The sequence below is a fragment of the Coregonus lavaretus genome (assembly GCF_964263955.1).
Source record: "Coregonus lavaretus genome assembly, chromosome: 16".
NCBI lineage: Eukaryota > Metazoa > Chordata > Actinopteri > Salmoniformes > Salmonidae > Coregonus > Coregonus lavaretus.
In genome coordinates, this window is record NC_140003.1 from 14,134,363 (window position 1) to 14,155,739 (window position 21,377).

At 40.9% G+C, this 21,377-nt stretch overlaps 1 protein-coding gene across 1 annotated transcript; it reads right to left on the minus strand.

The window, feature by feature from the left end:
* Positions 1-17,825: 17,825 nt before the first annotated feature.
* LOC311143239 (fidgetin-like) lies at positions 17,826-20,060 on the minus strand (the record flags this gene model as incomplete). The annotated part of the gene is made up of 1 exon (XM_084179053.1): positions 17,826-20,060. The coding sequence occupies exon 1, from the start codon at positions 20,046-20,048 to the stop codon at positions 17,826-17,828; it is 2,223 nt and encodes a 740-aa protein (XP_084035179.1). The 5' UTR covers positions 20,049-20,060.
* Positions 20,061-21,377: the final 1,317 nt, after the last annotated feature.

Genomic DNA, 21,377 nt, shown 5'->3' on the forward strand with positions numbered 1-21,377 from the left:
TTGAGGCGTGCACTTTCCATGACCGTTGGCTCAGAGTGCTTTTGACATTCTGCAGGTGGGAGGATGTGATGTGATATGTATTTAAAAATGCAAAATGACATCTAATGTTTGCGTTGCTGCTTGTTTCACAGACCCCGGGTGTAAGCGGCCATCTGGTCCGCCGGTCAAATGTACGTTGTTGGCAGTGTCTCAAAGGAGATCCACTATTATCAGATTTCTTCTCCCTGGAAGACCTGAGACAGAGGCACTGTAAGAATAACAATATGGTAAAGCAAGGGAGGGAGGAATGGGGGAGGAGGATGAAAGAAGGAGGAGGAGGAGGGCATATATACAAGTTGTCTAGCCAAGCAGCCAGACTTTGTCACATTACAGATGAAATCTCTTCAGAAATGTGGAGAATTAATCTCATAATGAAGCGAAGAGTGCCCATTAGGTGTGTGTAATGTTGCTCCAGAGAGATATGATAGATGTCCAGCAGCTCCCGGCTCTTATTTGCGCACAGCCTCAGCGGTGGCTTTTATTAGGAGGACATTAGAGGCAGAGGAAGGGAGGATGCCACACAAACATGGGATTTTATTACTCTGGTTTCTAGGGAGCCATGCGCTGCCTGTCACAGACATACAAAGGATGGCTGTTTAGTGCATTTTAAAGCGAAATATCTCTATTATAAAGGTATTGGTCTATGTAACTATTTTTGCATTCATCGCTGTAATGATGTTTGTTGATGCATTCTTTTGAATTTTTGTCTAAAAATCATACAATTTCTCTCTACAGCTGCTTATACATTTCATTCACATTTTTTCTATATTAACGTACTCCCTTTCTCTTTTTTATACCCCCTATCGGACTATTGCATGCCCCTGCTTTTTATGTCCTCACATTTTAGGGGAATGAATTGCTCTCCACTGTCACTGGGCCCCGGCCAAGAATTCATTTTTGTGGGTCAAGTGTTTTAGAATGTCATCTTTGACAGGAACCATCCAACACAATGAATACAGGGATGGATCTGGCCTTCCCAAGTTTTTCAATCACTGCATACATACACAAATGCATAGCAACCGTGGAGGGATACGCACACAAACACACACACACACACACACACACACACACACACACACAGCACAAGTGTACGTGGAAATCAATATTGAATTAAAACACACGAAGCTCATGAATAAAAAACAGAAAGGAGAAAAAAAACACCAGGTTTGAATAGCAGGCTGCTAGTGTTGTAGGAGTATACAGTGTGCTAATGAAGCTGATGTTGCATGGCAGAATTCAGTAATTGCCACGCACAATGAGGTATTAGACAGGATGTAGCTAATGGAAAACAATCACATTTAACATGGCTGCTTGGTTCTAGCTGTTCAATAAGTGAGCAGCAGGCTAGCTTACAGCAAACAGGAGGCAGGGGATTTGCTGTGGTGCCTGGCTGCGAGGAGGTAGCAGGGTTTTAATGCGATCGGACTCTAACAGACCATCTATTTACGGTGTGCTCTGGGGAGCTAATAAACAAATGTTGAGTAATTTCAGCCAGCAGTAATTACCCTTGCAGCTGACAAGGAGAGTGTGATACTTTCTCCTTCACCTCCAGCTCAGGCCAGGAGGCACAGCTAGCACAGCTAGCACGGCCAGGCAGCAGCCTCTTCATCCTGGTCCTACTTTCTCTGCTACTCACATGGTCATGGCTCCTGGCCAGCAGTCACTCCTGCAGGATCACTTACACTCCTCCCTGGTGTCTCCCTTTGCACTTGTGTCAGACACAACATCATTATGCCACGGCCACAGCCTGACATGTAACGAGCCATAATCACATTTAATTGCGTAATCTATAGAACGTAAAAGCAGTGATTCACCATTTATAACAGCTCTAAATCAATGTGTGAATGTGTTGGGACCATTTAGGGCCCTGCAAATGTAATTAAAGGATTGCAACCAGTTTGATTATTCATTAGCGTTTGTATGTAATTTTTGTAAGATACCCCTCCCCCTCAACCACATTTGCTTGCACTTTAAAGGGGATGTGAAAATCTCAGGAGAAAGAACACCCATATTAAGTTTAGGAATCAAACAAATTACTGAGCAGGTTAGACAGCAGACAAGGCCAAAGGCATCCTTATCCAGGAGGCTTAATCTTGATCCTGCTGTTGCAGTGAAATAGATTTTTATGCAACTATGTTTCTATCGATCATAGCGGCTTTCATCGACAGAAGTAAAATACAGATGTAAAAATCTGCATATAATTAGATAGAGATAATCATTACAGAATATGGAGAAAGAGAGAGAGAGAGAGAGAGAGAGAGAGAGAGAGAGAGAGAGAGAGAGAGAGAGAGAGAGAGAGAGAGGGAGAGAGAGGGAGAGAGAGAGAGAGAGACTACCTGTGTCCAATGTGAAGTACTGTACATGGCTTTGATTTATGGATTTTCTGTTTTTATATCTGACAAGGGATATCCCAGCTCATAGGTGACACTAATATCATTTTTTAAATACAAATTATACATATTTGAAATACACATAATATTGTAGAGCAATATTATTTGAGATCAGTCATGACCTCCTAAACCATATCTCAACCATGTCTACCAGGTCAATCTGGCGAGGTTGTTGTGCTGGTAGCTAGCTACCCTCTGTCGTTTTCTGGGCAGGCACAAACAAAAGCCCATATCAGATACATTTTCATGTGAATAATAAAGAGTCGGAGAGATGACGGGCCCAATCTGATCCTGTGACAGACGGACAGTGGGCCAGTCTGTCCCTTATCCTCTGACAAGCAGATGTCCGTTCTCTGTCCCCGAGCCGAGGGGCTGCTGACCAGGGAAGGGGCCAGGGGGAGAGCAGAGCGGCTGCTGAAATGAAGAAACTTGAGAGCTCCTCAGGGGGTCGGCTGGTCATTTGATGTCCAGCACAAGGGCAGGGTGTGATGCTGAATGAGCTTATGGAGAGAGGCAGCCTCTCTCTGCAGTCTGTTACAAAGGCCTGGCAGGCAGGCAGGGAAGATAATAAATACTCTGCACAGACAGACCATTACTGTATTTCTGAGATTTTGTGAGAGAAAAAAAGGGTTTGATAGCCAGCTACATGTGAGCACAACAAAGTGGGAAATTGTACTGTACAGTATCTATGTACTGTAGCCATGTCCATTTTTTGAAACCTGTGAATATCAAGGTCAATCCGTAAGCTCTATTTCAGTTATATGGCAATTTGAAATATGTCATTTTAAAGTTATATTATTTTATAATATTGTATCACCATCTCTGGTGCAAAAACCAAAAACCTAGTGGTATGCCACTACTAGTTGAAAGAAACCATTAAGTGACCCATTGCATGCATTAGGCATGTCTAATGGTGAGAACACACTGTCTTATTTAGGAGTATGAAGTATAAAATCATGATACTGGTAAATTCCTGTTCAAATACTAGAGCTAAATACCACAGCCTTGCCCGGCACAGGTTGACACAGTCACTGGCAGCCAGGCAATACAGAGCTCCTTGATAGCTGCAGAGAGGCTGAGATGAGAGGCAGCCAGTTCTGCCTGTAGAGGGATCATCGATGCCTTGGTGCCAGCGCCACAGCTAGCACTGTAATTAAGCACTAGTGATCGCAGGCTCAGTCCCACTCAGTCCTGCAGCCTTGCACAACTTCTCCCTCACGACAGACCCCACGGTCAGGAGATGTTAGGCAACATTAACTGCCTGTGTCGTTTCAGGAGGGTGGGGGGAGGGAGGTTATGGGGTAGGTCTGTAGACAGAGGACTTCCACAGGGGCTCAGGCGAGGAGTGCGACGGTGCATGAGCCATGGCTATGTAGCTTTCATCTTGGAGGAGATTTGGAGAGGGTTCAGACCACAGAGACTTATAAATTCTCACTAATTCATGTGCGTTCCAGATTCGCTGGGCCTGGGATAACCTGAGAATGATAATGAACTCGCAAGGGGAGTGCATGGTCCCCTGCCTTTGAATGTGCTCAGAATAGTTTCAGATAATCTTTCCCTGAGAATCTGTCAGGAGGAGAATAATCTTATTAGGGGTGATTGCTTGTCATGAGAGAAATGTCCACTGAGTTTTCCAGATGTACCTTCTTAATACATACAGTAGGTAATCAGAAGAAATGCATTAGACATACTAACTGGTCTTATTGAAACAGAAAATAAAGTTTAAATATAAGTGCCAGGAAACAGATCCATCCCCACTTTGATTTCAAAATCATATTCCATGAAGAATATTTATTACTTGCAAGCTGCATGAATCCTCAATCAATATATTCTACCCACCAGCTTAAAAAGGTATATTTTCCCCCCTCAAAATCAACCTACATCCAAACATTATCATCACAAATGAGGGGAAGAGGTATTTGCATTTATAGATTAAAATGCCACATTTCTCGTATCCATACACAAGCAAGAACATATCCACCCTCCTCTTCACTCCTCTCAGTTTAACTGTGAGAATGCAGCAAAACCAGAGTAAAATGTATAGTTTACTGATCAATAGACAGCTGAGTAGTATGGAAATATATATTCCAGTTGGACACGTTTTTCACAGTTGAGTTGCAAGTAAGATTTGAGTGAGTGCCAGTATTAATTTGAAAAGGCATTTGTTATGTGGACGTGCAGTGTTTTGTGTTTATCTAATAGCAACATCCAAGACTGGGACACCAAAATCTGAAATTGAAAGACCTCAGTTTAGACGATACATTAATGTCTCTGCCCTACAGTCAGGGTTCAATACTCTTTTTCTAATCCTTCATGGCTTTTGTCAATAAAAATCGGAGGATAAACACATAAATACAGTAAAGTACTTACCCTTTCTCTCTGTCACCTTTTCACTGCTGTACTGTACACTGAAACAGAGCTGGGAGGACTAGAGCTTCTCACTTCTGGCCTGGTCTCATCTTCGGTCAAATAGAAGTGAGCTTAGTTTGTGGTTCTGCCTGGAGAATTTAAAAAGAAAAGCTTTTTCCAGTCACGCCAAACCTAGACTCCCTGATGTCAGGCAGTTGAATGAAACCAGGGTCCAAAGGCTGTATGCCTGCTTAACACTCCTCAACTGACACCTCTTTTAAGTTTTCATCACAGTGATTGAATAAGAAGTTGGTCATTGTACTACTGCAGGGGGCCTTCCGTACCATAAACTAGTCTCCACTGGTCCTTCATTTGACAGTCTTTGAAAAAATTACTAAAACTCAACCATGCTTACAATATCACAAATAAAAAAAATTATGTGACAAAGTGAAGCTCTATGAATAAAATAATATATTAATACTTTGATGCCCAAATATAATTATGCCAAAGTCAACAGGGTAGCTATGTTGTTGGATTCCCTATGAGGGGTCTGCATCAAAAATATGATTTGTTTCTGCAAATACAGATTATTGAGACTCATTTCAACAATTACGGTAAATCAATTCACTGACAGGATCCCAATGCAGTTTTTGAAAATAGAGAAATGTATTCTCGCAATCTGGTGCTTGATTATTTTTTCACAGAGGACTTGTGCGGCTCATAAAGGCCTTGATAGAGAGCCCTAAAATATTGACAGGAGAGAATATAAAGCATCTCTTTATTCTGTGGAAAACACACCAGACAGTTTCGTGGAAATGGCTTTAATCAATAACAATGTGGCTGTGCTGAGGGATTTAGTAGAGCCAATGTTTTATTTACAAAGAAAGCTCAGACATCGCCATGAGTAGGAGTCATAATGGGACCCTCTCAATCTCCACAGAATGGTTTTGTTGTCACGGCTGTTGCACCAGTATTCAAAAGTGCTATCTGATCAGCCTCTGAGACATCCCAACGAGACAGATGATTAGATAATGCAAACGAACCTCATAACCACTGGAAGTTGATGACTCAATACAGGATGACAGACAAGTCCATTTGTATCAGATAAAACGTTGACAGTTTTGTATCAATCATAATGTAGTTATTATTGAGCATAAAGAAAGCCGTTTGTAATATCATTAAAACCAGATATGCTTCTCTTCACATCTGGCAGTCAGCCATGCGTGTGCAAGAGAGCGAGGGAGGGAGTAGAGGGGAGTGAGACAGAGAAGTAACAAAGAAAAAACACTTGGGGCAATCATTCCTGGCAGTATGATGGCAGCTGCAGTGTTTTTTGTAATTTCAATATGTTTCTCTGCACCTCAAGCATGGTGCAATAACAGTTTACAGATTGCTTATGTCATCACATTTTGACAAACTTCTCAATCGGATTTGACCTTCATCTTTAGCCATCTGCCTTCCACTATTTATTTTCCCTCTCTTTTCCTTCCACTGCTATCAGATCCTTTGAGATGAATGTTGCAGAATCCCCTTACTCCTATGTCAAAGTGCTTGCAAGGATGGTCTGCGCCTTTAAACAAGTCACTGTATCCTATTTATAAAACATACACATAGTACTTGCCAGTTCTGAATTAAAATGAGTGCAGTTCTGTATACCATAACATACAGATGCCTCAACAGAGAATTTGTAAATTATTATAAAGCTGAACCAACCTGAAAACCAGTTTTCATCTAACAGCTCTCAATTAATAGCTCCCGATTTATCTGTCCCTTAGCGTAATGTCCTTTGACAAAAATAATTTTCATAGCAGCTTAATTGGATGGACCACAACAACACATTTACTATATTATTTTCCATAAGTCTGGATGTCTGTTGGCAGGCACTCTAGTCAGCTATGGTGCATGTGAGAAATGCACTCTTAGCGAGATTAAAGGAATCAGGGAGACAGTACCATGAAACATCACAAAGTGTATTGTTTCACTAGCTGATGATCACAGTTAACACAAACCCCAGGACACAGAGTCCTCCCATGCTCTGACATTTCCCTATGATTTTCATATCCAGGTCCTGAAATGACAGTATGTGTAACATTAGAAGCCTTAAAAATGCCATTGCAGATATGAAATCAATTTGCATTTCCCTAGTGCCTGGATAACATAGCCCCTGTCAAAAGAGCCAGCAGATCTGGTGCAGATAATGACGTTAGAGAGGGGAGGTTTGCTGGTGGAAAAAGGATGAAATTGAAAGAGTGACGCTCTGTGTTTCCAATGATTGCCTTGGATACAGGATGTGTGGTTATTGGACATGTTCTCCTCTGTCTTTGCTCGCTATTAGCACCACTTGTTCTCAGTCAAGGGTTAAGACAGACTAAAGAGAAGCCTGGGTCCTAGAGCCAAGAGCTGGCCATGTCAGCCTCAGCCCATGGCATTTCAGCTGGAAGGAAAATACATTAGAATGATGAACAATAACCCAAATTATTCAGTCTTCTATTTTTCTCTCTTTTGTGAATAACTATATTTGAGATGACCTACAGTAAATAACAGCTCTGAGAATTAGTCAATTAGGGATTTCCAAATAGTAATTAAGATATTAATGAGAAATCAAACAGTCAGAATTTCGTGCCACTCTGGTTTAACATCTTAATTTATTGTTGTTAATTAAAATGTTACTTGGATATTCAGCACCCTAAAAAAAAGGAACATGAATATGATGTTATTAGTTTGATAGCCCAAAATGAATGATTAAAACATTGCTTTTAAATAATGGCTTATTCTTGCTGACATTAATGAGGCTATTTATTGCATAGGAGCAGCAGTGCAGGTATCCTCTCTGATCACCACATCATTAAATCTCTCTTCAGCGCCACATTTCACCATAGTAAAGGGTAACTACATGACACTTTGGCCACGTTGTGGAAATGTGGAGCCAGTGAAGGATGATGATCTGGAGTATAATATAGCTGTATATAGGTATACATATAGGCTATATCGTGGTGTCCAAATCCAGAATTTCATATAAATATAGGAAATATATAGGAAAAGGCAGGTGGTGGGAGCTGACCTCTGGACATTTGCGTTTGGATGGGTATGATCACCTGCTTGTTATCGTACCAGAGAAACAGGGAAATTCTCATTCCTGCAGCCAGAGAAAAAACACTGACCCTCAGCAGAGCTTAGATAAACTGCAGGTGATACACTGAGATTCCCCTCACTTTTCCCTATCTGGGGCTGCTAAACCTGGCTTTGCTGACCCCTGGACCCCTAGTCAGACAGTTATCCTCCTTGGTGATGGGCAGATGGAAAGGGAAAAGTTGTGGATCCTTATCTTGGTGCGGCTCAGCTGACTGTTAATTGGAGGTAGGCAGTGGCAGGCACGCTGGAGGCTATCAGAGTCTCAGAGTCATCAAGCCTCTGTGATTCTCTCTCCATCTAGCCTGGAATCAGAAGAGAACCGGGCAATAGAGTTGTATAGCTCCAGGAGCTCAGCTCAACTCACAGATCATACAGTAGGGGGTTAAAGCAGCTGGGCTGTATCGATTGGTTTTGGAATTGTTTGAATACATATAAATGCTGGGTTGAACTGAAAATGTGTAAATACATTCTTCTCCTTTGGTGGAGTAGAGAAACAGTGAACATGTGGCCCTTTCAAAAGTTTATGTTTCAAATTAAATTTCATGCATTGCAAAATGCATGTTGACTGATACGTTATTATTTTCTATATTACTTACAGATGTATGTATGTATGTACAGATTTGAAAATAATATTACATTAAATCATTCATATTTTTTTTTTAAGTGATCATCCTCAGTTTTTACTGTCTCCATAAATGACCTCGGTATTTCTCATCACTGATGCACTTTGTTTCTTCTCATCTGATTACTTTTTCAAATCAAGATTTGCAAAACAAGCTTAATCTCATTCTGGGTGTAAAATCTGAGGAAATACACTTATTATAATAATAATATGCCATTTGGCAGACGCTTTTATCCAAAGCGACTTACAGTCATGCGTGCATACATTTTATTTTATTTTTGTGTATGGGTGGTCCTGGGGATCGAAACCACTACCTTGGCATTACAAGCGCCGTGCTCTACCAGCTGAGCTACAGAAGACCACATTATCTTTAGGATATACAATTATCTGTAGGATATTTCAGATATAATTAGCCAATAATATTCATGTACACTGAGTGTACAAAACCTTAGGAACATCTGCTCTTTCTATGACATAGACTGACCAGGTGAATCCAGGTGAAAGCTATGATCCCTTATTGATGTTAAATCCACTTCAATCAGGGTAGATGAAGGGGAGGAGACAGGTTAAAGAAGGATTTTTAAGCCTTGAGACAATTGAGACAAGGATTGTGTGTGTGCCATTCAGAGGGTGAATGGGCAAGACAAAATATTTAAGTGTTTTTGAAGATAGTATGGTGCCAGGCACACCGGTTTGAGTGTGTCAAGAACTGCAATGCTGCTGGGTTTTTCACGCTCAACAGTATCCCATGTATCAAGAATGGTCCACCACCCAAAGCCAACTTAACACAACTGTAGGAAGCATTGGAGTCAACATTGGCCAGCATCCCTGTGGAACGCTTTTGACACCTTGTAGTCCATGCCCCGACAAATTGAGGCTGTTCTGAAGGAAAAAGGGGGTGCAACTCAATATTAGGAAGGTGTTCCTAATGTTTTGTACACTCAGTGTATATAGACTATGACAAAAAATATAGTCTGTGTTTGTAGTGGTAGACTACTGTGTTTAATGAAAGCAAAGCTGTATAGAGTACATACACTAGGTAATCCCTAGTAAAACAAAGGGTGTTATTTTAATGTATGGTTGAGACACAGATAATGAGACAGCCTAGCTCTAATCAACCTCACAGAGCTCTAAAGAGGAATGGTAATGTGTCTGCTGCACACACAACACCACTTACAATTTTCAATTAATACAAATGTAATTTTGCCTGGTCCCTTAGGATAGGGATTAAATATGACTTCAGGGCCAAATCACACACGGCACCACATTGTGGACAACGCTTACTACACACACACACACACACACACACACACACACACACAAACACACACACACACACACGCACAAACACACACAAACACACACAAAACGCAGCCCCATCATTGGACTTGTCTGTACGGTTTGTTAGCACTTGAGAGATAAAACTTTACGTGCTGCTCCCAATTAGCACAGCAGTGACCATGCACTGTCTCATCTGCTGAACGTTCCTCCTGAAGAGGAGCTAGTTATGGGGGGGCTCGTGAGAATGGAAAGAGAGAGAGGAGATATGGACTGTGGGTCTGGGAGAGGGAGGGTGGAGAGAAAGAGAGCGAGGGGGAGAGATGAAATGGTTTAAGCATTCATTTTGAGTAGAAAGACAGGTCCTATTAACATTTAACAGCATTTGTGCAACTTGGTGCGGAGGTTATGATGCAAATGAGGAGGAATTAAAAGTGGCCAGGGGTTTGTCATTGATGGATTGCAGTCTGGCAGTGCTCACACGTCCCAGTGTCCATCAGAGACGATTACTGTGTAATTAAACCTTATTTCTGGACACTCCAGCGCATAATTACTTTGTGAATGTAACCATCATCTAAAAGCTACCAAAATTATTTTGCATTTATAGTCTAGCAGTCATTTCCATGAGCTTGTGTCAGATATAGCCATCAGACAGTGCAAAAGAACTGTCACTTTTAATAAGAGGCAAAATATTAAATGAAACAGTATGCTTATTACAGAAAAATTAGGCTTTCAAGAGTCCTTTATGTTATTTGCATAATTTATTCCCCCCCCCCCACACACACACACACCAAAAGCTTTAGGCAATTTCCCTTACATTTAAATAGATTGCACATTTAAGGCTACTTAAGGAAAATTATCACTTTGCATATTTTAATTGTTATGAAGGAAGTGATTTGAGAGAGGTCCGTGGCTCATCCTCTCGAGTCATGTGGTTGCTGGGCTGTCTGATTCGGCTGCTCAGCGCTGCAGCGCCGCAGATAACCCCCGAGTTCACACACATCCACTTCAGTTTCATCAGAATGCAAATGAACCACTGAACACTGGGACAAGTGGATCTTTGATATTTACAAAATAGCCACTAATATCTTGAGTGTAATTTGTTTGACACAACTTTATTTTCCTCTTATCGGCATTGGGTTTTTTTTCCTCATCAAATGCTCCTGTTAAAAAATGTAATGGGGGGAAAACAAAAGAGTAGAATGCACAATGTCTGTTCAAATGTCTGATAATTAAAGGTAGGTGAGATATACAGTGCAGTATATGTCAAAAATGAAAACAAAAGGTTATTTAAAAAAGACTGTCTACCAATATGTGAATGTGTAAACTGATCAATAATGATTGAAAGAAACTATTAATCTGATGAATGGCAACATTGGAGGTGCAGCAGCAGATGAATCAGGAAAATATATTTGCTAACCAGGTCCTAGTATTGCATCAGACAGGGGAATGGCTAGAGAAGCACAGTGGGTGACAAACAGGAGAAAGAAACTGACCATTATTTAGATTAATTGAGACAGTAGCGTAATAGTGGTGGCAAATAAGATATAAAAAATTTTTATACAAAATTATTACTACTATAATTACTATTCTTACAGAATAATTAACAAGCAATTGTCTAGCTACAATATGGAGGACATTGGTCTGATCCTAAATATTTATTGAAGCAATATTGACACTTACCCATTTCAAGATAGGCAAAGTGGGGGATTCCACATTGACTTAGTTTAGCACTGTTGCCCAAGGAAAATGTTTAGCCAATAGGTTAAGTGACTTAACGTAGAGAATGATGCATTTTAACAGGGATCATTTTCACTCCAATAAAGATCTGCAGTAGCACTGTGAGTACAGAGGCATAGGGTTCTATGTTGTAAAATTGGAAGCTTATCTTCAAGACTTTCTTGAACACAAATGCAAATCATGGTGGTCAACAGAACAGGTAGGTAGCAATAATATCCAACGCCATCTAGGTCAGGGATGGGCAACTTTGATTCGGGTGGGGGCCACAAAAAATCTGAACACATCATGAGGGGCCGCAGTGGCTCGCAGGTCTATGTACCCACATCCATACCCACACATGCAGACAGAGCTGGCCCTAGCATTTTTGTCCCCCTAAAATTCTACACATTTTGCCATGGGGCGGAGGAAAGATTTAGTAATTTTATAAGTCATGTCATACAAATCTACTCATTTTGCCATGAGGTGGAGAAAAGACTTTGCAATTTTATAACTAATTTCTTACAAATGTACAAATTTTGCAGTGGGGTGGAAAGAAAAATGAGCAGTTTTACAGCTAATTTCCTGCAATTCTACACATTTTGCCATAGGGTGGAGAAAAATGTTTGACGTTTTTTAATATGATATCTGAGTGAGAGTGACTAACAAACTCAATGGGGACCCCCCGGTCTGTAATTCGACCATGATTACTACAAGTTTAGAAAGCTGGCTATACTAACTTGCATATAAAAAAATGTTTTGCTGACATGGGCTAATTGAGTGACACTCATTGACTGATATAACAAGAGAAAAACTGCTGATGCGCAACTACATTTCTAAATGGCACCTTGTGTATTCTACTATTCTAACTCAAGAGTTAAGTTGAGACCCCAACCAAGTAAACAAAAAAAATCTACAAAAAAATCAGTGGAATCTAGGTTATTCAGTAACATTTCACACATGTTTACAACCGCAATAGACCATAAAACTGTAGGTAAAAGTTTGAATTCAGACTTTTATTTGAGGTATGCTTGTTCTCTCTGTCCATAATTAGTACTAAAGACATAAATTACAAATGCCAACACGTGGAAACAGCTTATACAAATATGTCACTTTTTTTTCTGCTTTTGATAACCGTCATTGTTCTGATTAGGCCCAGAGTTGTTTCCTGTATAGTGGAGGAAAATCCTGTTGAAATGCATCCATTGGCACAGCTTGTTTATATGTGCGACACTGCAGAAAAAGAGACACACAGCATTACAAATCAAACAGCACTGGGCACAAAATGCACTGTGACTTTTTCCCTTAATGTTAATTGTACAGCAGCTTCCTACGCACATACCATCAACTATATAATGATACCATAAAAAAAAAGAACATCTACGCATAAATGTTCAATTTACATAAAGAGAATCAGAGGCAGTGTGGAGCTATGAACTGAGGGGTGTGATTTTATAATCCTTCTCCTTTCCTCATTGTTTTTAATAAAAGAAAATGTGATCATAACATTTTAATGACTGTAAAAACAACACATTAGGTTAATTGTAGCATTACAATTACACAGTCAAAGCACATTTCTATTAAGACACAAAGCCTTGAAAACAAATAGAAACTAATTGTCTCAGAGAGCGTCATGCATTGTGCATTGTATAGGTATTTTACAAGATATAACTTACGTTTACAAATGTAATGTCTCTTGAATAACATTATCAATGTCAGAACTAAAATTGTAAGCACACATTGTGAACATGGACATGTCCATATATCTAATCAATGAAGTCTAACCACTGAGAGAGTTGAGACATAAGAAAACACATTTGGTTTCCAGAAAAAACATCTTTATTCAATATTTTATGTTTATTTTTTGTACTGTACCTTGGAATAGATGAAAATACATTGACGTTTACTGTAGGTATGGCAATACATACACACATATAAACATGTACTGTACGTGGTGTATTTTAATATGTATATATCAATAGCAAATGTACATTGAGTACACATATTTGCAAGTTTATTTCCTGTACATGTGTATGAAATGTATAAATTTGGAATTTCACATATCTGAATATGTTAACCCCTCACACTTACACATTGAATTGTAAGTGCACACAAATACACATTAACATGCGCACTACAACAATTCACAAAATATTAAAGCAAGTAATTCTAGTTTAAAAACGGAATTTGCATTGGAGACCCTAGAGAAAGACCTATACAGCCCACAATATTCTTGCAGAAATGTGGCATTATGAGTACCTATATATCCCATAGAAGTCAGTATCTCATGTATGTGTGCATTATCGTCACCTTCACACTCACTAATGTGTCTTCTCAGTTCTGCTGCTAATACTGTTCAGTGTGAGGACAGTCTTTCAGAGGTAGACTGTTCGAATTCAAGGGCAAGCTGTTCATTTTAGTTATATTTATTTTTACAGTTTTTTAAAAATTATTTTATTTTTATTTTTACAAATGCATGACATTCAGAAAGACAGAACATAAGTACTACATGTACAATATGTAGCAATGAGGTAGAAATGGTTATAAAGAACAATGTTTAAATATAAAACAGATAAGACTACATAAAGATGAAGCCAACATCTAAAGCAGTTCTGTACAAAACCCACCCAGAGGGACAGTGATAGAGGCTGGAAAACAACATTCAAGTGATTAACATTGTCAGAAATGAAGGAGAATAGATGTGCTTATCAACCTTTCTGTAGCCAGTTTGTTGTACTTATTTTCCTATAAAGGCCCATCCTTTACATTGTTGTCCTCCAGACTAAATGACTTCTATAAACTGTATTTGTTTGAATGTGTTATTCAAGTTTTTTGGTCATCCCTTAGTTTTTCCTGTTCTAGTGCTCTAATTATTAGTGTAATGTAGTGTATTGTAATGTATAAACAACATGTTGAACAGCTCTTTCCTATATGTTTAATAGCTTTGCCTTAAATTCATGAATAAACATGCCCTACTGGCATAAGCAAAATCTGCTTAACTTGCTGTTAAAAAAAGTAATTGTTATTTTCAGTTTAATTATCTTATGTCCAAACAAAACTGTTTATTTCACTTTGGCTTCAAGGGAGACTTAAAAACAAATTATTGTATGACAAAACAAAGCTTCAAAAGTAAATTTGGTTAACTACACTTAACTTCAGGGGACTTTTATCCTATGTATCTAAGGCAATAAAAACCATATCGCAAAATAGGATACAAAGATCAAATAAAATACATTTTGGGGACATTCATCAATGTAGTGTCTTTGTTGAAGTGTTGTGTCTTTGTGCAGCTGTTATTCTTTATAATAGTGTAAATGAAAAAGCAGTTGATAGCCAGGTTAATGTTTGTCATGAGACTATACTAGAACATGAAACTGTCACAGACAGTCAGTGATTCTACAGCCTGCTGTTGCTCAGTAAGTGCCGTCATTGGAGATGAACAAATATATTTTGTAATTGTAAACACAATAAGCTGAGTAAGAGCAAAACAATTTAAGATATACAGTACCAGTCAAAAGTTTGGACACACCTACTCATTAAAGGGTTTTTCTTTATTTTTACTATTTTCTACATTGTAGAAAAATAGTGAAGACATCAAAACTATGAAATAACACATATGGAATCATGTAGTAACCAAAAAAGTGTTAAACAAATCAAAATATATTTTATATTCTTCAAAGTAGCCACCCTTTGCCTTGATGACAGCTTTGCACACTCTTGGCATTCTCTCAACCAGCTTCACCTGGAATGCTTTTCCAACAGTCTTGAAGGAGTTCCCACATATGCTGAGCACTTGGCTGCTTTTCCATCCTCTGAACAGTTGATGTTGAGATGTGTCTGTTACTTGAACTCTGTGAAGCATTTATTTGGGCTGCAATTTCTGAGGCTGGTAACTCTAATGAACTTATCCTCTGCAGCAGAGGTAACTCTGGGTCTTCCTTTCCTGTAGCAGTCCTCATGAGACACAGTTTCATCATAGCGCTTGATGGTTTTTGCGACTGCACTTGAAGAAACTTTCAAAGTTCTTGACATTTTCCGCATTGACTGACCTTCATGTCTTAAAGTAATGATGGACTGTCATTTCTCTTTGCTTATTTGAGCTGTTCTTGCCATAATATGGACTTGGTCTTTTACCAAATAGGGCTATCTTCTGTATACCACCCCTACCTTGTCACAACACAACTGATTAGCTCAAACGCATTAAGAAGGAAAGAAATTCCACAAATGAAGGCACACCTGTTAATTGAAATGCATTCCAGGTGACTACCTCATGAAGCTGGTTAAGAGAATGCCAATAGTGTGCAAAGCTGTCATCAAGGCAAGGGTGGCTACTTTGAATAATCTCAAATATAACATATATTTTTATTTGTTTAACACTTTTTTGATTACTACATGATTCCATATGTGTTATTTCATAGTTTTGATGTCTTCACTATTATTCTACAATGTAGAAAATAGTAAAAAATAAAGAAAAACCCTTGAATGAGTAGGTGTGTCCAAACTTTTGACTGGCACTGTATGTAAATATAAGATATATGAAACAGAAATTGGGAAAATATCATTTTGAAATGCTAGTGAACAAAAACGCAAGATCCCTCAGTGCATCTGAACTGTACTGATAATACTTTCAGTGGTACTGTAGTGGCATCCCTTTCAATGTACTAGTGCTTTCTAACAGTTTTCATACTGCTATAGGAAAAGAAAGGAAGAAAAAGAAAAGATTAAATGCAAGGCTTTTTCATGCATTCATCAGACCTTGTGTCTCCATTGCCCCTTTTCTGGCATATTACTAAACACTGATAGTTAGTAATTAAATAGCTTTGCTGTAAGAAATGACCCCAGAACAAGGGCTTAAAGATAGGGCTAACGGCCACATGTCTCCAGACCCCTTTTTAAGACCAACCTGCTCATGTTCTGAGAAATAAATACTTCATGTACATAGGTGTCTCTGAATGGGACTACACTGGTGTAACACTAATTTAAGCTGATTTTGTTGACAGAAAGGCAGCTTTTTTGTTCCCTCAATAGGCTTCATAGTTTAATAAGCGAAATAGGCTCTGTCATCTAGCCTTACCCTTAGATTCTGCTTTCAGAGAAAATGAATAAACTGAGGTAGAAAAGAACTTAGGGCATACATAATCCTTAGGTTTCATTAATGATAAAACAGCAGCGGGATGGAATGAAATACCTTGGGGGAAACTGTCTGTTTCAACCCCATGAGGCTCGTCTTCAGCCTTACACATTTCTCTGCAAGAGGCCTGACAGTTTTATCTGCAGATGATATACAAATTTAAGCTGCTGATAATATTCGACAAATACATACGTTATGCTTTCTCCTACAGATGAGGTTTAACCAAAAAAACATACTAAAATGTGTTCTCTTAATGTACTGCGGCCGGTCGATGAAGGCCGGTCGAATGTGTTGTAGTTGAAACGTCATTTCTCAATTTTTGTCACATTTCAAATAAAACTATATTCACAATAGGATTCTTCACTTGGGAAATTGCAAAGAAAAACACAACACTTCTCCTTTTGTCTTCCAAATACTCCAGAATTCCTCTGGTACATTCAATGTCATACTCTTGTCATTTTTAGCCTATCGAGGTACCGTAACCCTCCTTTTTTGATAATGCAAATTCAAAAGCAAGCCAAATGTTTAGTGCTTTGAAACAATCTTTGAGGTACTGTACATATCACAATCACTTTCCTGAGTTTTCAAAAAGAGAGAACATCAAAATAAATTGTGTATAAATTAGAGTTCAGATTCCCAATAACACATGTACTTTCTACTGTCCACAGAGAGCGCAAAACAGACACAGTTGGGGAATACTGTTGCAATGAAAAAAAGCAATTTTGTAGTTTTTGTCTCATATTAAAGCTTTTTATATTAGCACATGCCACCAATGTAGATTGTGAGGCGAATAAATAATATTACAAAATAAAAGAGCACCACTTCAGGCACTTGATAGCAACTAAATCTCCAGAACAGCGGAATGATATATACACACAGGGGTTCCATCCTGTTAAAATCTACCCACTTGCACCATGGTAGGTGATGCTTGGCCTCAGCAGTTTCAAGCATCAAAATAATATTTCTCTATGTGTTGTGTGCAGATTGCCAGCTGTTGTGTAAAGCATGCCTCTGCTTCTCTAAGGCTTATCCTTACGTCTTTACTGTACTGTAGGTGTTAAAGTCACCACTACTTGTATTATTCTCTTGTCCACTTCCTGTTTACTGAGAACTCTAAATGGTATCCCTTTAAAGGGGTTTCCTTCCCACATGTTCTAATGTTTCAGTTTCATTGACTGCAACCAAACATTTTATTCCATTCGGTGTATGTGTCCAGTTCTTTTTGTGATATGCTGGGCTGGAATTTGCTAAATACATTGTCAAAGTCTTGGTAGGAGACTGGTCTCATCTGGCTGGGATGGATGGCTGAGAGGTCAGAAGCTGGGATGCCATGTAGCGGTCCTACTACTGCCTCCTGGCACAGCCGGGCCACATCCAGTCCTGAATAGCCCTCCGTCCGCTGGACCAGCAGTGACACCTCTTTGTCACTGAGGCAATAGTTGTGCTGTGAGAGCAGTTGGCTGACTATCTGGTGCCGTGCTGTGTTGTCAGGTAGGGGGATGAGAAGCCGTTTGGTGAAGTACCTCCTCAGGGAATCGTGGATCTCTTCAGGCTTACTGGTGGAGCACACCACCAGGACGTGGTCCTCGGCTGAGGTCAGCACACTGTCCAGCTGCATGAGGAGCTCGCTCTTGATCCTATTCACCGGGCTCTCCTCGCTGAGCTGGGCCGACAGCAGCATGTCCACCTCACTGATGAACACCACTGAGGGCTGGCGACACCTGGCTACCAGGAAGGAGGCCTGGACGATCTTCTCACCCTCTCCCAGCCACTTGGTCACCAGGGCTGAGCCACTGAGCCGCAGGAAGGCAGCCCCCAGCTGGCTGGCCATGCAGCGGCCCAGCAGTGTTCTGCCTGTTCCCTGAGGTCCGAAGAGAAGGAGGCTCCGAGGTAATGTGGCAAGTCCACTGAACATGTCTGGCCTCAAAATGGGCCACAGAATCTCTTCTTTGATGGCTGCTTTGGCCAGCTCCAGACCTGCAATGTCATTCCAGTCTACTGGGGGACCAGGCTGAAGGATCTCCGTGGTGACCAACTCCACGAGGTTGGCATCGCTGTTCTTCAGCTGCTCCTCTGCAGTGTGGCTGGATGAGGTAGCACTGCCAATGTCCGACCCTGCTATGGAATGGGAGAGGTGCTGTCTGCGCTCTTCACTGTGCTCACTCATGATGGGGGTTCCAAACTTTCCAAAGGACTCGCCCGATCTCAGGCCTCCCACAGAGCTTTTGGTTGATCTATAGGAGGGAGGGGTTAGTGCTCTGCCTGACTGACTGCAAAATGTTCTTTGCTGATCTGAGGATATTGGCTGCTTCGTGTGCTTAAATGCTAAAGATGACGGATCAGCATTCCTGTCAAATCCATTCCCTCTGCTTAAGTCTGAGATGCTGTTGTCTGGTAGTCTGTACATAGGGCTTTGTGAGGAGCGTTGCTGGTTGTAGTTGAAATTACCATAACTGGAGTCCATATCTCCATGCCCCGTCATGTAGAAAGCTTTTCTTTTCAATGAGTTGGCTGAGTTGCCATTCAAAGGTGTTGGTGCAATTGGTGCATGGTTATGGGACTGGTAGGTATAGCCAGGGAGTGTAGAGGGGGGTAGGGGTGTGGGAGCTGCAATGCCGGATGGCAGATAGGCAGAGGGAGGGGGGGCTCCCCCAGGGCTATAGCTAGGGGCAACAGCCGTCTGTGTGGGATACCCTGTCGGAGGATAATTGTAGTTGGAGAGGTTGGGAGACCCCGCGTTGTAGCTGGGCACTAGAGTAGGGGGAGGTGGTGGGGGTGGGGGTGGGGGTTGTAGGAGACCAGCACTGTGCAATGGAGAGGGGAGGCCTGAGGTGGTCTGCCCGCTGTAACTAGAGTGCAGGTAGGAGCCATTATAGCCCGTAGCGTATTCCTGAGAGGACAGACCAGAGTGTAGACTGGTGGCCGTGTGACTCCCACAGTTACTGCTGGAATAGCTGGGATCGGTCAGGCTGCTGGCCCCCCTTGGGGAGCTACCTATGCTGGCCGACACATCTGTTGGGGGAAGGGCAACTGTCATTCCAGCTTTGCTCACAGATATAACATCTGGAGCGCAGTTCATTGGGTAAATCCCCTCCTGCCAGGACTCACTCTCTGACTTACGTCCATTCAGGAGTCCAGGAGTGCCATCGGAATAGGAGCAGAGCAGCGCTCGTTCACTCGGACCCTCTAAAATCCCAGAGTACTTTTCTGCGTATTTCTTCAGCAAGTTGGAGGCAGTGAGTGCAGAGATGTCGTCGTTGGCCCAGGCGTACTGGTAGGTGCGCTGCAGATGCCCCCGATAGGCCTCCACTTTGTGTGCAGGGGAGCGAGTGGTGGAGGAGATGTCAAAGTGCTGCTCAGCCCACTGCGCATGCTCTGGGGTCCACTGCATCTTTAGGCCTAAAGACCAGACAAAAAGAGAGACGAGTCAAAAATACTATCAGATAATAATTGCTATTTATTCTCAGTTTTCTTGAGTAGTTGTCAGTATGTTGTGTCTAGAAGTTGGTACACTTAACATGGTGGAAAAGTTGCCTTTGTAGCAAATGAATGAACTGACAAATAGATCCCAAATCCCAATACCATTATACAACTAACTTCCTCTACTGTAAAATAGGCACTGCTGAGCAATTACATCATGGGCAGTGTGTGGATTTGGGACCCAACACCTGGTTAGCACAGTATAATGCACCCTGCACAGAACAGCATGACATAGACAGTGCAGGTCAGTCTATAATCCAACTCTCATCTAAGGCATTCCGAGACAGTTTCAAATCTGCTTCGAGGAGTGCAGCAAAGCAATCTCCCAGGCAGCGCTCTGTTGCTTTCATCACACAAACCCCACTGCCCGGCATGAATTACAACGGCCCTGTCTGCCTACTGCTTCCCAGTCTACATGCTGCCCTTGTCTTTCTCTCTTCCCAGACTCTCTTTTTCATTGCCTCCAGGGCTTAAAAAGCACTACCGACTTTAGTCCTAAACTCAATCTGCAAACACAAGTCGTTACATATGCTGTCATTTTATACTCAGCATGGGATTATCAAAGAAAGATATACCCAAGAAAGAAACAGATCGTTGTGTTTACAGTATTAAAACAAACACAGATACACAGCCACACACACACACAAACACACACAAACACACACGCACGCACGCATGCACACACTGCTTTATCAAAGCTAATCCGACTTGAAACTCTATTAGTAAACACTGAATCACACTGCAAAACCATCCATTCCTGCTGTATTGATCCACCACTTAGCCAACCACACGTGCAGCAGCACAATGTGAAGTTGCCCAGTAGCTTTAGTCCCTATCCAAGGCTTTAGGAAACCAACAAAGAGCATCCAGTGGCGGATTACAGAGCAGTGTTTGTCTAGTAACAGACAAGCATGTGGATTCCCCAATGACTCCCTCCCAGCCGCTTGCCCAGCCGCCACACCAGACACCAGGAGCTAATTAGCAGGATGATGCTGCGCTAATTGTGTTAATTTACAAGGTTTTAGTCAAAGAGATCCATGCTATGGCTCACATGGCTGTCAGCCATCCAAGCTAATGATTAAGAAAAGCCCAAGGCAAAAAGCCCTGTCAAACTCACAGCAGCCATACTGTAGCTAGCGGAAACTCTATTCACAGGAAATACAATCTATAGAACAATACACTGATTTAAGAGACATAACAAGTCAGTACCATTTCAAACAGAGAAGAATACAAATATATA